Source organism: Neocloeon triangulifer, unplaced genomic scaffold, assembly GCF_031216515.1.
Source record: "Neocloeon triangulifer isolate White Clay Creek 2 clone unplaced genomic scaffold, ASM3121651v1 ptg000008l, whole genome shotgun sequence".
Classification (NCBI taxonomy): domain Eukaryota; kingdom Metazoa; phylum Arthropoda; class Insecta; order Ephemeroptera; family Baetidae; genus Neocloeon; species Neocloeon triangulifer.
The window spans coordinates 5266372-5282771 of record NW_026775550.1 but is presented as its reverse complement, the minus strand read 5'-3'; the positions used below and the strand labels follow the sequence as shown (position 1 = coordinate 5282771).

The 16400-nt window shown below is 39.8% G+C and overlaps 3 protein-coding genes across 5 annotated transcripts; all 3 read right to left on the bottom strand.

The window, feature by feature from the left end:
* Nucleotides 1-903: 903 nt before the first annotated feature.
* LOC132194585 (SET domain-containing protein SmydA-8-like) lies at nucleotides 904-4390 on the bottom strand. 2 transcript variants are annotated; one of them, XM_059615954.1, is made up of 6 exons: nucleotides 4264-4390; nucleotides 3859-4087; nucleotides 3391-3737; nucleotides 2854-3141; nucleotides 1755-2115; nucleotides 904-1383 (listed from the first exon to the last, which is right to left on the bottom strand). In XM_059615954.1, the coding sequence occupies exons 2-6, from the start codon at nucleotides 4003-4005 to the stop codon at nucleotides 976-978; spliced, it is 1551 nt and encodes a 516-aa protein (XP_059471937.1). In that variant the 5' UTR covers nucleotides 4006-4087; nucleotides 4264-4390; the 3' UTR covers nucleotides 904-975. The 2 variants fall into 2 exon arrangements, with proteins under 2 accessions (XP_059471937.1, XP_059471938.1); XM_059615955.1 differs by having other exon boundaries at nucleotides 3859-4127; nucleotides 4264-4324.
* Nucleotides 4391-4859: 469 nt separating this feature from the next.
* On the bottom strand, nucleotides 4860-8221 carry LOC132194586 (uncharacterized). 2 transcript variants are annotated; one of them, XR_009441561.1, is made up of 8 exons: nucleotides 7527-8221; nucleotides 6301-6760; nucleotides 6033-6242; nucleotides 5906-5974; nucleotides 5751-5840; nucleotides 5615-5697; nucleotides 5469-5562; nucleotides 4860-5359 (listed from the first exon to the last, which is right to left on the bottom strand). XR_009441561.1 is itself a non-coding variant. In XM_059615956.1 (7 exons), the coding sequence occupies exons 1-6, from the start codon at nucleotides 7730-7732 to the stop codon at nucleotides 5638-5640; spliced, it is 1095 nt and encodes a 364-aa protein (XP_059471939.1). In that variant the 5' UTR covers nucleotides 7733-8221; the 3' UTR covers nucleotides 4860-5562; nucleotides 5615-5637. The 2 variants fall into 2 exon arrangements, 1 of the variants encoding a protein (XP_059471939.1); XM_059615956.1 differs by having other exon boundaries at nucleotides 4860-5562.
* Nucleotides 8222-8519: 298 nt separating this feature from the next.
* On the bottom strand, nucleotides 8520-16348 carry LOC132194584 (proteasome activator complex subunit 4-like). The gene is made up of 31 exons (XM_059615953.1): nucleotides 15958-16348; nucleotides 15750-15890; nucleotides 15499-15612; nucleotides 15408-15452; nucleotides 15135-15348; nucleotides 14892-15083; nucleotides 14691-14839; nucleotides 14384-14590; nucleotides 14048-14324; nucleotides 13687-13998; nucleotides 13495-13632; nucleotides 13218-13433; nucleotides 13008-13165; nucleotides 12849-12938; nucleotides 12614-12794; nucleotides 12295-12555; nucleotides 12101-12229; nucleotides 11861-12052; nucleotides 11612-11799; nucleotides 11423-11552; nucleotides 11015-11283; nucleotides 10764-10959; nucleotides 10458-10715; nucleotides 10308-10396; nucleotides 10066-10197; nucleotides 9752-10011; nucleotides 9488-9693; nucleotides 9317-9427; nucleotides 9144-9263; nucleotides 8880-9083; nucleotides 8520-8826 (listed from the first exon to the last, which is right to left on the bottom strand). The coding sequence occupies exons 1-31, from the start codon at nucleotides 16179-16181 to the stop codon at nucleotides 8692-8694; spliced, it is 5538 nt and encodes a 1845-aa protein (XP_059471936.1). The 5' UTR covers nucleotides 16182-16348; the 3' UTR covers nucleotides 8520-8691.
* Nucleotides 16349-16400: the final 52 nt, after the last annotated feature.

The window sequence follows — 16400 nt, the reverse complement described above, 5'->3', positions numbered from 1 at the left end:
TTCATGCGAATCAATTTTAATTGTGTGGTGCAGCCCCATCTTTTTCCTATTCTCACGTGTGCAAGCGAGCGTGTTTGAACGGGCGGGCGGGTGGGCGCCTATGCTAGCGCTAACCATGAGCGGAAACTATACACTTGCCCCTTGTAAATATTTTATCACCGCTCGCCGTAACGCCAGAGTGAGCACTCGTTTGATCGTACCTGGGCATAAATGAGAGATTGAGGGGGCGGAAAATGACTTGTTTTCTTTGCAGAAGAAAATTCTATTGAACTTCATTTTGTATTTAAAAATTAGGGTTTTTTCCAAATAAATGATAAGATTTGTTTCGCTGATTTGATTATGAATATTTTTTTTTCTATAGTGTGGGTTTACCGCGGCGGCCGAGTGTCTTTTGATATCGTGCGTTTTAGCAGGCATCTGCTGTTGTAAACCTTTTCTCTCATGTTAAAATTTCATTTTTTTTTATCAACCGAGAAGAATAAATAATCATAATTATTACATTGATTCTTTTTTTATCTTTTTGACGAAGAATTTTCAGCTTTTTGTGTGCAGCTTATGTAAAGTTTTAATTGTTTATATGACTTTATAATAAGAATCAAATGGAGAATAAATAATTGAATAAATTGAACCACTTGGTTTATCCATTTATTAATTTGAAGAAAGACCAAAGGTTATTGAATGCAATATATTATAAGGTTATATGCAATATATTATTTTCCATGAGATAAAAATAATGTATTTAAATATAAAATTTATTAATACTATATCATTCCCCTATATTTGAAAAATTTATTCAATCGTTTATTTCGTTTATTTAAATTTGTTTGATTTATTTTCTGCTTTTTTATAAGTATGGAAATTCTAACAAATTTGGTGAAATAAAAAATTGACAGCAAATGATGTTCATCCAGAGTAACAAAATTTATTTTTTATTATTATCATTTTTTTTTTGTAAATTTGCAACTAAATTTCCAATCATGATGTTTTCAAATTTTCGTCGATCTCTGCAATTTTCTTCTTGGCCACAGCGGCGAGTTGCCCTTCCGGCAGGTGCTCGTCAAATCTCAGTAGGTAGACGACTCTTTCCAGCAGGCGTTTCGCCCTGGCCAAGAGTTGCTGCTGCTCGTCGCTCTCCCTCTGAGCCCTGATGATGAGCACGTTGTTGAGCTCGTAGCAGACAACGGCCTCGTAGATGGCGAGACGGGCGCCGCCAGGGTCCAGGGTCTGCGTCACCCTGAGTAGCTGCTCGCACAGCTGCTGCTTCTCGGCCAATTCGTCCTTGGTAGGTGCAGACTTGGCCATCAGTTGGACTAGCGAGTGTTTCACGGCGTACTGCCGGAAGTGGTTCTCATGAGTGATGGCGTTCAGCTTCTCTAACAATTCCTAAAACAGTCATGAGATATGCACACAAAAATGAGCAAGCAGAAATTTGTAATGTATTATATGAAAATTATTGAAAAATTGAAACCGGGCGAACCTCGTTGCAAAGAAAAAAATGAAAAAATATAAAGGACAACTGACCCCAAAGGCGACCTGCGGTCAGTTGTCCTTTATATTTTTTCATTTTTTTCTTTGCAACGAGGTTCGCCCGGTTTCAATTTTTCATGAAATCCACCTCGAGTGTTACCATTCAATGAAAATTATTTATAATAATTTGAGAACAATTTTATACCTATTGAAAATTTTGTGGGGCAATTGATAAAATTCACTTCAATTCAAACAAAATTCGAACAAAAATAAAAAGTCGAAATTACCTTTAGACTGCTTTCAGTGGGTTGTGCTAGAGCCTCGTCCACGATCTGACCGAGGTGTCCGGTGAGATCGGCGATCTGTTTCTCGCTGAGTCGACCGACGCACTTGGTACAGGCCCAGTCGGCGCCCGCCTTCAGTGGCGCCGTCGGCAGCAGGAATCCGCCGCAGTCGGGCGCCACGCAACGCATCGCGCCGAACATGGTGCCCAACTCGGTGGGGTCAGCGCACCGCAGGCAGCGGCACCAGAATTGCTTGCTGGCGTGCAGGTGCTCCCGCCGCTGGAAGGTCGCCCACAGGGCGTGCGTGTACATCGTCTGCAGGTGCTCGCCCTCCTTGATATCCTTGCATGCACTCAGAGTCATTCTATAACGACATTATTGATTTTATTATGAGAAATTGAAAAACCAAGTTTTACTCCCTGAGAGTGTGTTTTTTTTTTCAAAAGACAACCTAATTTCAATAGATTAGCTGATGATATCATTATTTTTGTGTTCTTCTCGGTCAATCTAGTATTAATTTATTATTTAGAGAATAATGCATTTTTTTTTTAATATTTTTAAACATTCTCAAAATTGACGTTGGAATAATGTCCGACTGTCATTATAATTTGAGACGTTGACAGGACTATGGATAGGATTTTTTTGCGAAAAAGAAAAGTAAGTATAAAAAATAATAACTGATCAAATTTTTTTGCACTAAATAATTAGAAGCTAATAAAAAAATAACTTCAAATTTGAAAAAAAAAAAATGTTTTAATTAATATTTCCTTAAGACGCTTCTTATTTCCGTTTTTGCTTTACCTCTGAACTTATATATTTTGCACTACTTTAAACTTTGACAAAAACATTTTGCGTTCCAAAATGATTTTTTGGCAATGAAAAAATGGCAAACTGACAAATATATTTTGGGAAAGTTTCCCAGATAGTTTTCCTCCTTTACTTTCAAGAAAATCAATTCGACGTTGGAAACCTTAAAATCGTCAACTTTCCCAATTTCTAACCGTTGAGAGTGACGAGGTAATTTTACCAATTTTTATTGAATTCCAAGAAAGGGTCTGAAGCCATTTTTTAATTTGCGCAGCAACTGACAAAAAAGATATACCTGCACATAGGATCAAAGACGATGCGGACGTTGGGGATGCACGAATGCTCGATGAACGAGGTGGTCGGGTAGAGGGCCAATACTTCACCTCCGTGGGGCAATCGCACGTCTAGGGCGTTCACCTGCAGAACGGCCGCTAAATGGTGCAGCGTCTTTTCACTCGTGTCCCAAGTGGGGCCCCACGTCGAGAGGCCCACGTAGCTTAAGAGAAACTGCACGATTTTCTTCTCCTCGGCAGAAGGCTCTCGTTTTAAATCATTTGCCTTCATTTCTTGAATTAATTTCCATCTGAAATTTAAAAAAAAAAAAATTGTGGTCTTTCTAAATTTTTTTCCTTTCAAAACAATACTAATTTTCAAGTCAAATAAAAGAAAATAAGGGTATTAAAATAAATATCAACTTGATCTAGCCTCGTTTTCTCGTTAAAATAAATCACACTTATGTGTCGTTTTGTAAAAATATATTACAATTCAATTTAATTTATTGTTTTAGAATACCCGTTTTTTTACACTTAACAAGTATTTTTTTAATTATTACTTTTTAGGGCTTTTTTTCTGCAGCAGCACAAGCCTCAGTAGGGTGATGGCCTCGTAGGCTGCGTGGGGTTTGCTGAGGTCAGTAAAGGAGAGCGGCTTCTCTGCCCTGACGAGGGCGGCGCACTCGATGGCGTGGTTCGCGTCCCAGCCGGGACACTCCTCGTCGCACAAGGGCCACTTGCACAGTTGGCAGCGCGCCTTGGGCTCCGGACGCATGCAGCCCAAACACACCGGCGGCGTCACCTGCTTGGGCCCGATAATGATCGGCGTCTCGGTGATCACCGTCTGGCCGCCCTCGATGTTGCGGCTGGCCGTCAGGTAGCGGCCCAGTTCCGGACTGCTGCACTCCTGTCAACACACACCACACACACGGACACTCAGACGCCGCGGTAAGCCAACATATATATTTATATTTTAAATTTCTATAAAGACTTTCTTTATTAATTTGTCTCATTAATTGCAAATTTACCTTGTAAAGTGGAGGTTTGCAGAGAATTTTGTGAGTCTTCCAGTCCTGCTTTTGGTGCTCCTTGCTGCAGTACAGGGCTGTTTTACACCCCGCGCACCGACTCTCAGCTGGACTCCCGCACACCGCACATGAACCAAAATCTGGCATCTTTCTTTGATCGTCTCTCAACTCGTCTCATCAACCGAAAAATATTAATTCACTTGTTCAGCTTCTGCTTTTATAGCGCCGTCTGAAAATAAAAGCAAACGTTCCACCCTTTCCATACTTTTCTAGAATGAATTGAGGGTTGACGCAATACGTTTTTAAAACAATTCCGCAGCTAAGATTTGACGAAAAAATGATGATCCAAAATAGTGATTAAAAAAATCTAGATGTAAGAAAGCTTTCTCAAATAATTTAACTTACAATTTCAAAAGAAATATTCGTTTAAGACAAACTCGTGTGCGCTCCACTGAAACGTGCCTTCTAATTTTAGACCAGATATTTTGGCTCGTGAGCAAAACTTTGTTAATGGTGGTCATATGAGACAGCCAACACACATGCTCTATCTGTCGTCGATCGATCGAATCTAACGAGTAAAATAATACTCATTCAGTTGGACTAAATTATAAAATAAACTTTTAATATATATATTATTATTATTGCATGGAAAAATAAGTATTGAAAAACTAATCAAATGTAAAAAAATTTCACTCGAAGAGCTAAATTTATCATCGGAGATGCTAGAGTTAAATTTTGGATCAATGGAAAAGAAAAAAAACACTACGGTTTCGTGTCGTCAAAATAAAAGGTAAGAAATTGTGTAAACTAATGTTTTATTTGTTGTGTTTGTCAATAGCGCCAGGATCGCCAATTGGTATGATTGTAAACCAAACACAAAGAAAATTGCTAGTAAGGGGTTTCCATATATTTTAATGACTAAATTATGCTTTGATTTTCAATAGCTTAACTTATTTCTATTGTTTATGTGTAATTGTTTAAAACAAGTCAGGTCGGCTTACACACGGGCTTTATTGATTTACAACATTTCTGGCGAAATGGGTAAATTTCACTGACTCGATAAAAGTTGGTTGAAGTGTGTCTTAAAATGCACAAAATGGAGCGGTTTTATCCGTGGTTGTGCCTGGCAGAGGCTGCCCTGGCAATGCCCTGCTGGAAACCGGCGGCTCCCTGCAGGTCGGCGGCTCTCGACTTGCGGCGCTTCGTGCCATCCTTGAAAGGCCACATGTGCCTTGACTTGCACAACCATTGTAGTTCTCCGGATCCACAACCTTGTACTTGAGATCCTTTTGGACAATATTCAGGGATTTCAAAAGCCATACGGCGGTGGTCTCGAGTGGAGTGCCGCACTCGATGGAGGTCTGACCGCTCCGGGTGCCAAAGGTTGGATTGTGACGTCAGCGCCGATGTCCGCCTCCAGAACCTGGCAAACTGGCACAGTGAGAGCAGCGGCCAGATTTCACAGAAATTGAAGAGGCTCCACATCAACGACACAAGATCTCTGGCCGACAAACGCAAGCCCACAAAAGCATAGCAAAGCTCGTTAATATGCACTTTTATTGTAGATCATGGTGTCTTATTATAGATATTATTATTTTATTATAACTCACCCATTTTTACAACTGGATTTTTGATCTGGATGTAGTGGATTGTGAATGATTAAGCTTTTACCGTAAAACTGATTCACCTATTTTGCTATTAGACCTGATGAAAGCAGTCCTTCATTATTGTGTTTAGCTTTACTATTATTTACAACCTTGTTATTTACGATTTGGTGAACTACAGGGAATTTTGGAATTGCACCATAATAAAGAAGTAAGTGGCTACCGCACTAAATGTCTGAAAAATTTTATGCTTCCTAAAATTACATTTTACATGAAACTAATACCTACCTCAAATAACAGAGAATTATCCAAAGCCAAGATTCCAGTCGCATAAAATTTGTGAGGCTGGTGCTGAATTTGCCGACTGAATATAAGCAGCTTTAATTTTAAGAGCAAATATGATTATTAATTCTTATAATTGTTGGGAAAAAAATTAAAAGCACCTCTTTTTTTTCAATCTGCCATATATTGGGATGGTTTAGTCGAAATATAAATATGCCAGTTTTTCTTGCCTTCAGTGTTTTTTTTTTTTTTTTAATAAGTCAATTATTAAATAATTCGTGCATTTACCTCTTTTAACGACGAACTACACAGCGTTACCAGTTGAACTAGTCTGTAACCGGCGTAACACAACCAAGAGTCAGAAACAACCGCCTGTTTGATAATTTTCTCCACATCGGGCAAGTTTTGGTATATTCCGACAATCGAAAAGTACATACCGAAAGTCAAACTTGTAAACAAGTAAAGTATATTGGCTACAATAAAAACGCCGTAATGTTCCTAAAAGAAAATATATATCAATTGAAGTAATTTATAAATCAAATTCCTTAAATCTAACCTGAAAAAGATGTAAAGTGTCGCAGAGATCGCCATGACTTTTTCTCAAGGTTCGAATCGACATTTTGGTTGCCACCAGTCGGGCGTTCAGCAAGCAAAAGATCTCCCTTAAACAGTCAGCAATGCATATGACTTGCATTTCCAGTATGGCAATAGCCACCGACGACCAAAGTCTGCCGATCAGATCAAGGAGGTGGAAGTAGTCTGGCCACACAAAGGGTTCATAGACAAACAGGAAGTTCATGATGACGAATGCTGAGACGGACCTGATCCAAACCCTGCGACGCAGATTGGCGTGGCCAGCAGACGCGTCGAAGTTCAGAAATGTGGATAGTCGCTGAATATTTTTCAGGATGAGGTCGAACCTGTCGGCTTTCAGCAGGCACGTGTACATAATTGCCAAGCCGGCAATGAAGTTTGACGAGAGTATTACAACGTTCGTCAAATTCAGCGAGGTTTCTCTGGAAAAATAAAAACGAGATTGGCAGTCCCCTTCAAGTGGCTGGATAGGCAACCTGCTCTGCGGCAAGGACGAGCCGGTTGCCTGTTAAAAAAAAATCGAAAAGAATACTTTTTTTTATGAATTATTTTACCTTAATTAGGATATATTTAAAAAGAAAAAAAACGTAGGCCTAACCTGACCCAAGAGCTAATTTAGACCGCCGGCGGTATTGAATGGTTGGGTCAACCGAGGCTTGAAGATAGGGTCATTTTAATCTCAGAAGTTTTAGCAAATTTCTTTTGTTATTGGTGGTGCTGCTTTGTCATTCCTTTTTTTAAGGAATATTCCTAGTTAAATCATGTCTTAACAACAATAAGAGACATTTTTTTGCAATGATTGGAATTATTAACTACCATAATTGTTGTTAACAACTATGTCAATAAGGAATCCTTTGAATAAATTGTTTTCTACAATCAAATGTATACAATTTATTTTTAACAATGTGGACAAATAAAATAATGATAATAATTTAGGCTAGTCCATATAGGGCTTTTGGATCGTCCTCTATATTTTTATAACGCGATGTGCTTCAAAATATCAACGAATTTATGCCACTCTCAACCCAAAAAGTAATATAATGCGAGCGAACAGAAAATAAACTAAACCAAATTTATGCAAAAATTAGCCCATCTTCCATAAAAATTTGTCAGGAGAGCGGCTTCATAAAAAAGTTTGACTGAAAATCTGCAATGGAAATTCGCTAGGAAGTGTTGAAGATTAAATACCTTTTGTCGTGGTCTTTCCACGCGGCGAGGAAAAACCTCGAGAAGCGGTACATGCCGTAGAACAAAAACGCAGCCAGGGCGGCGAGCACGCAGGTGTTGAACTTGGCGCGGGCCGTTGCTCGCGAGGCCGGGAAAACGGCGGTTAGAGCGCCGAATGCGAAAACGGGATGAAGGGCAGCGCCGTAGTTGCCTATTCGCAGGGGCATACCGTGAGCGTGGGCAGAACGAGCGAACGCTGACTGCCGTCGGGACTTTGGTTACCAGGCAAGCAGCAAGGACGCGTGATTATGCAAAGCATGGTGTGGGCAGTAACTTTTGAATGGAGAAATTAGACTGATGAAAAATTCATGACAATTTGACCGTCTTACATGGTGTTCGCAATTGTAATTTGGGGAGGGATCGGCAAAGGCTTTGGAATTGGTTTTTGTTGCACAGAAGCGTCTTTTGCGGGCGATGTAGGGTGAAGTTTACTGTCGAGGCCTTTGTTTGAGAAATTTGATTTCCTTCCCGTGTTTTGCATTTATTTGTTGGAAGCATATGTAAATTTGGGAAAAAGTTCACACTATTCTGTGCGCACTACGGCCAGTCACACAGTAGACCTTCGTAAAATCGCCGAAATCATATTTTATTATTATTGATCTTTATTGACTTATGAAGCGTCGCCACGATGTAGTGACTCACTGCAACGCGCCCCATTTGCAACATAGTACAAAATAAATGGAAGAGAAGATTTAAAAAACAACCAAAATATTACAATTCATCGATGAGTTGAAAAAACCTGAAAAACTCTTCTCTGCTATAAAATTTGCGGGCATGAATAAAACGCCTCAAATTACTTTCAAAAGTCTTGTATCGAGGCTCCAAGCGAATCGAAACAGGCAATTTGTTATACAAGGAAGCCAAACAATTCAAAGGGTTCTGCTTCGAAATTAACAGTGTCCGAGCAGGAACATGTGGTAGTTCCACAGCACCAGCAGCAACAACAAATTCATATACATAGAAACAAAAAGTAATCAAAATTTATTTTATGATTAAACAGTGAGGCATATTTAAGGAAAAACAGATCAGAACTTTAACTGCAATAACTAATTGAAAGGTTTTCTAGGTGAACTCAATTAAACAAAATCCCTTCTCGGTATTTCAAACAAATTCCTGTAGATGTACTTCAAGCGTAGTAAGTGGGAGGGATGAGGAGATCAGACAACAGACAAAGTTGGTCTTCCGAGAACTTGAGCTTGTGATTCTGCCAGTTGTCCAAGTGGGTTCGCTTGAAGTTGCCAAGCGACTTGCGAATTGTTGTCTGCAAGGGAATTGAAAGTACTTTAAGGAAATTAAAATTTTCCCCATTGTTACCGAAATTGGCGGGGGATCGTTCAAGTGGTCACCCAAGACAGAAAAAACGTCTGGAATGAAGTCTGGCACCTCGTAAGGGTATGCGTCGATGAAGGCGCACAAGCCCAGCACTCCACAGTGCCGCTTGATCACAGACTCGGTGTAGATGTTGTCCAAAGCACTGCTCCTCTTAAGTTTTGTTTTTGATTGTTTGGTGAATTGTTTCTGGTGAGCATAATAAACATAATAAATATCAACAAGTCAAATAATTAGTTCAATAATTACGAGAAGTTCATCCGTAGAAGAAATAAAATCACAGTGAAGAAGTCCGCCCAACACCTGGGACGCTTTCTCCCTTACTTCCAACCTTTCGTCTTTCATCAAAGTCAACACAAGAGATGTCACCTAGCAAAATAACGTTTGTTTTAATAGAAGCCAAAATTACTTTTATCGTTTACATCTTTCACCCACTCATCATTGCTCAGGAAATTTGGCATGTTGTGGAAGACAAGCACTTGCAAAAAGTCCAAGCAAGTCAGTCTAGCTTTCCAAGAGCCCAGGTTCAGAGTCTAAAATTTGGAATAATATTGCGTATTAATTGAAATAAAAACACAAATATTTTAACTTACAGATTTAACTGTAGCCAGAGCTGTGGGAATGACTGACGGAGGGTTGAGTGAAAATGCTAGGTATGCTAGGAAGGTTGTGCAGCATTTACTGATTTCATCGTCGCCTTCATAGCTCTCCAATAAACAAACAATTGGGAAGAATTTGTAGAATGAAGGTTTTACTCCGAAACATGATCTGAGGATGCAAGCGGATGACCACTGGCAAACTAAATAAAATTTTGAACGAAACTTTAAGTAGGAAAAAGTAAATCACAATAAACCAACCGGTTTTGAGCAGTCGAAGGGCCAAATCCCTAGGAGCTTTGTTTTCTGCAGACAACTCGACATTAGCAATCAAGTCGGCTGTTCTGCTCACCTCCTCGGGGCTGTCAACCTCCATTTTGCTCTCTATGTCTTTGGGTCCGTTTGCACATAGAATTTGTAGCCTAGGCAAAACTTCAGAAATGAAGTCATCAATCCGGGGCGATTTTGTCAAGTTCTGGTCACTCAGGGCAATGTCCAAGTTGAAAATATTTGTCAGCACACTAAAGACAATCAATTTAAATATTCAAGAAAATTTAATGTTGATTTTTTCATACCTTCCCAGCCGTTCCCTCACATTCTGGAATGAATGGGTGAGGAAAGGTTTCACATAATGCAGAAGACGGTGCAGCAACTCCGGGATTCGCCACTCGTGTTGGTTCAACGCGCCTTGCAGTGCGTACAACCTCCTAAAAATCAAATACACAATTTTTTTTAAAAAAAATTTTACTCGGTGAATAATTTTCTTCACTTCATGTGTAAAGAATTAAGACAAATATTTTTATGTGTCCAATTTTACCCGCAGTCTTTAAAAGCAGCTTCTTCCCTCAAAGGCTCCTCCATGAGCACTTCCAGCAACCAATGCTGTTGGTTTGGATCTCGACTCTCCTGATGGTGGATTTGAATTTAATCAATTTTGAATGAATAAAAAAAAAAAAGGTCGAGTTACCGCTGCAGTTGCAAAACAGATGCCCCAGTCTCCGACAGTCTCGACAGTCATATTCGACAAGGCACACCTGATAATAGGACACAGCTCTCTCCACAGCGATTCAATTTTGTCAAAAGGCCAGTGTTTGGCGCCCTTGATAAGGCCTGCAATGATTTCTGCAGCACATCTTTGGCTACTCTCGTTTTTATCAGCCACTAGCCGTTTTAAATGAGGTAGAAACAGATTCAAGTGAGCATCACCATGGTTGCGGAATAAATTCTGCAAAACATTTTTAGATTATTGAGTTGCAATAATTAATAATTTCACCTTAAAGAGAATGTATCTCTTGCTGTTGAATTTGTCTCTGCCTTTCTTCTCTTCCAGGGATAAATACTCTATGAGTTTGTCAATGTTGGCTTGGTTGTGGAAAAATTTGAAAACGTCGGCCTCAGCCTCGTCCATCTCTTCGACAGGCCTGTCCAAACATGGCTGTTTGCTGTAAGAAGCATAGACTTCTACTTTCCTAAGATAATCAATTAATTTGTAATTGGAAAACAGGGTCAAAAGATATTTCTTACTTTGGCCAGCAGTAATAACCCAGGTAAGGCCTGTGTTGATATCTTGTCATTTGCCATTGCTCAGTGGTCAATGGTCTGCTTTGGTAGTTGTACTGAAGCCAGGCATTGTCCTCCCTGTCACCAGGTTTGACAGCTACCTGCTTTGCTTCATCCTCACTCTGCAAAATTGTCAATCCAGATCCTTCTTGATATGAAGTTGGATCGACCAACACTTTGACGTGGTCTCTCTTTTGCTGTTGCAGAATGAAGACCATGCTAGCAATAGCCAACTAAAAGAAGAACAATTATTTGGCCTTTTTTATTTACAAATATTTAGTGTGTGGCACATCTCTATTAAATTGAAAAGTTCTTGATTATTATATTTTTTTTATCAATTGGGACAAATAACAAAAAATAGTTATTGGGAACCTTTCGGAGATGGATTGTGTCGTGTATCAGAGTCTTCAAGAAAAATTTCACTGCTCTAGATGGGAATGGAACGTCTGGATGAACCAAATCCCGGAGGAAACTAACAGCCATGTCGTTGTACCGCCAATGTCTGTAAATACAAAATTAATGTCAAAGTTACGAAAAAACAAAAACGCCTAATATGCTTACAAATTTCCAGATTCAATGGCATCAAGTAATTTGTTGACTAAATTTGTGTACTTTTCTTGCTTATTTCTACACAGGTTGTCCAAAGTCATTTTTCCCAACTCCAATTCTGTCTCGGTTGGAATTGGCTGATCAGGAATTGGGAGAGAACTCCACAAGGCTCGGCCTGTGTCAGCGCATTTTTGCGGAACCTTAAATTCAATGGTACTCAGAAAAGATACTCAAAGGGCAGAATCGGTCAGAAATTAGTACCTCTAACTGAATGGTAATTGTAGGGAAATTTTTGTGCACGCTTTCAACTAATTTTTCCATCAGACGAATCACAGAGTTTTTCTCAGAGGGTTTGGCTGTCACAAGGACAAACCACAGGTCGGACAAGAGTTCCCAGCTGTGCTTTGAAACCAGGGGGTTTTGCTTTGGCCCAAGCAAAACATACAATGCTCCCTAAAGTTGAGTAAAATGATATTACGAAACATAGCCAAATGAAATCACCTTAAACTGCTCATGGAATTTGTTGGAATCCAATTTGAGGTAGTCGATGATTTGGGGCACCAGGAGACGATAGGAGAAAGTGAACATTTCAAGTGACATTGACAAAGAACCCTGAGCTTTGGCTCGGACCTAAGAAATTAATTTATTAGTAACTGGAAAAATGAATGAATAAATTAAGTTTTCTAGAGACGCACTTCACTGTACTGGCTTGCTGCCAATTCTAATAGAGCCAAGAAAATTTGCTTGTGGGTCTCTGTCACAACTGAGGTGCTAGCTTCACTTTGCCGCATCTTTTGCTGAAGAACAGCTCTGTCAATGATCATTCTTCGCAATTGTCTTTTAGAGCCAACAGCCAATTTGTTGTCCAGAAGCTGCTTGATGAATGAATAATTTTTCCAGTGGTTCAGGAAGTCGGATTTGGATGTCCCTTGGTTACATAGCAATAACTCATAAATCTGTACGTAAAAGAAATAATTTGAAATAAGTTTTCAAACAGTTTAAAACATAACATACGCTTATTAGCAGGAAGAAAGAGCGAGTGTCGTCCTCATGCGCCCGGAGTAATTTTTTTTGGAGTTGGATCATCACTCTGGCAACTTCCTGCCTCACATTGCTGCCATCTGGCATGGTTACTTCCATTCCTTCAACACCAGTCATGTATTTTATAGTGCGCAAATCAACTGCACTATCCATCCTGGAAATGAAAAAAAAAATTAATCTTGTGAAGAGACAACTTGATTTAACCTACAAAGTGATTGGCTCTTCATCCCAAACTGGAAGCAATGGACGGCCAGCTAATATTGACATCATAATGTTTAATGTGCTTTGCAGTTCATCCCTAAAAAATTAATCAAGCAAAAAAATAAATACAATAATCGAACAATCGGTGATTTATTAAATTTTTCACCTTGTCAGAGTAAGGTTTCCACTAACAAAATTGTTGATTTTCTCTAGTTCTGGTGGCAAGTAGCGACCAACAATTTGCTGAACACATTGCACCTCTTCCCTCGAGGGAATGTGCCAGATTATTTTGAGGTCGTATATACTACAAGGCTTTGACCAATCCTGAAAAATCTTATGTAAGTGCCAAAATAAATTTTGTTTCTGCTCAGTGTACCCTAACTGGAAGGTGCTCAGTCAATGGCTCTGTGAAATTGTAGCCGACACTTCTGTAGTCAGTAGGCTTCATGTGGACCATGGAATCAAGCATGTGGCTCAGCAATCGACCTGCCGAGTGCTGGCCCTCTTTGCTTACAAAACGAAGGGTTCGGTCCAAAACAGGCATTATTAGAGGCACATACTGCACTAAGTAGGATCCATCACAGCAAACAACCTTTAAATTATAAAAAATAAAAACTTTATGATAATACTAATAATATTGAAAACATTTGAACCTCTGCAAGAATCTGCAGCTGGTACAGCAGTTCGTTATTAAGGTGGGGTTCTTTGATAATGTCCTCGGACTCTGTGCCTTGCATGATGGCTGAGCAAAGGTTTGGCACCAGCAGTTTCAAAGTCTCTTCTGCATTCACCTAAAAGTTGGCTGTTGTAATAAAAATTATAAGTGAGTGAATAGACGAACAAACCATTGCAAATGCTTGGCAGAGAACAGCAAGCAATATGCCCGCCACTGAGGTTTCCAAAATGCGACTTATTACAAACTGGTTCACCTTCCTGAGTGCTTGTTGGAATATGGAAGGTGACGTTTGAGTAAGCACAGAAATCACAGTTGAAAGAATGGCACTCTCTGTAAGGGACTCGCTTTCCCATTTGTCAGATTCCTGCTCTATGCGAGACTGGTCGATAGAGCTGCTTTCGATCAGGCTCAGGCATCTGTCGATAAACTGCAGCACAAAGTCTTCAAATCCTGATGAGGCCGCACACAAAATTTCCTCTTCCTATAAACACAAATGATTAAAAATTTAGTGAATTGAAGCTTTTTTTTACATCAGTCAAGTCTTTGAAATGCTCGTATGCCCTGGATGAATCCACCAAGGGCACCAGTGTGGCAAATGTGGAGATGAACTGGAACGTGATGAAGCACTTGAAGGAATCGTTGGGGTCTATTCCAGGCAACACAGACATGAGCAGAGGCAAAACATGGCCCCTTCCTTCCTTGTAATCACCCACTTGCTCCAACATTGGCCTTCCGACAGCAACCACACACATCATGGCAGTGGTTAGCTTGTGTGGTTCAGTTATTGAGTCCAAATTCATGTACATTCTGCGAGAAATTCAATGTTAGCACTTATCTCAATAATACAAATTTATTTCAATAATTACTTTTCAACTATAGGTGGTACAACCAGGCTTGGCTTCAGGGTGGCCAAATACTGCAGGGATTGAACCATGTCCAGGACACCAGCTTTCGAGTACATAGCTTGCATGGTGATTGGCTGCATAATTTCTACAAACTTGGTTATGTCCTCATCACTCAGCAAGTGACTCTCGGGTATGGGAGGTTCCCATTTTCGCTTCTTCACTCTCTCTCTTTATACATAAAAAAAAAAAATTTAAAAAAAATGTTACTATTGAAAATAAAATTAAAAATTTTGAACAAAATTCAATGTTTGGACAAATTTTCATGTACCTATAGACACGGCTGATGAAACAGGAAACAATTCTTTTGATAAGCTCTCGTAACTTCAGGACCCAGCGACCAAAATTAGCTGGCTGCAAGTACGTCTCCAGCGTCTTCATGAACTTCTCAAGATACTGGTATGTGCTGCTTTTGCCACCCTAAAAAATCAAATGCAAAATTTGCCAAATATTTTTGATTAAAATAAATTACAATAGTTGACACAATCCACTGGCAAATGGCCATGGAGTCCAACTTGTGGATTCGCCCTGGGTACATTTTCTTGTACAGGACTGGCAGATTGAGTGATCTAAGGAATCTTGTAAACATCATAGCCATGTGAGGCTCCCAGTCAATGTGGCCGATATTCAAGCGGGCCAGCCGCGCTAACAGCCACATCAGCTCCTACAAATGATAACCATCAGCTGGACATATTTGCAAGTAAACCAAAATTACAGATTCAAAGTTGGTGGAGTTGTTGCAAACGCTCCAAAAGTGCATCAGTTCATCCAACCAGAGTGTGTAACCTTGCTCTTTGACGTCTGCTCTGCGCATTGTGGGCAAAAACAGATTGAGCCCTTCCATCCCTTTGGTGGTGGAACTGTCAAAAGGGCACAGGCGAGGACGGAACAAATCCAAAACTTCTTGGGTTGTAGATGGAGGAAAATAGCTGGAAATCAATAAGAGTGTGAATTTTGAAACAACAAAGGTAATGAAATTCCAACTTACTAAGCAGATTCGCGAATCAGGGCATTTAAAGTGCTATCCAAATCACTGTAAGAAAAATTAGCTTTGTTTGATGGTATAATTTTTTTATTACGTGAAGTATCTGTACATTCCTAGTTCTGCATGGGAGTCTTCAATTATTCTTTTCCGAACTTCATAGAGAGGCCTCCAGTCTAAGGTCAAATCGTCATAATTCAGGTATTTTTTGCTAAAAATGTAAAAAAGAATTTATTTAGGCATAGGTTTGTCAATTTCTATTAATGGTGTTTTATGTTTTTGCAACAGTTTAGTTCATGTTAATCTTGCGTCATAAATTTTCAACTAGTCATTGTTATAATTATAAACCTGAGGAGCTCCAGTAGAGTTGAGGCAAATTTGTTGACCAAGTACGGCTCCAAATTTGGCAATGTCACCAGCTCGTATAACATCCTCACAAAAGCCAGGTGGTCTTCTTTAGAAATTTTCAAGCCGTAGAGACGTGTGAACCTGCATAATATTTAAAGTAGTGTCAATGACCTGCATGAATGAATTTTTTATTTTTTTAAATACATGCCTCATCAGTCTGGCTGTCCAGACTCTGCAGCCAGGGCAAATTTCACGCAACATGACAGCCCTTCCAAGGTTAGCTTTGATAGTGGCCAGGACTCGGTTGGATTCCTCGTCCAGTTTGTCAGCATAGGGCAACAGTCTGTTGCACTCGAGGATTTTCTGCGGCCTAAACCCAAGGCTCTCGATTCGGTCCTGGGAACTGTCATCCTCGGACAGCGATTCTTCCATGCCTGCAAAGCTTCTTTTCTCCTTCTTGTCGTGGTCAAAGTTAATCGCAATTTTAATCTATTGCGTGATAAATTGATTGCTCTGCTAATTACTGCGCCAATGATCGCTACCGCGATGATTAGGGAAAACTAGAAAACAACAACTTGCTTTTTTGCTCCTGGTTACGTGCTCCATCTGTCACTGCTGCCAACGAAATTTTAGAAAAAAATATTTCTCAAT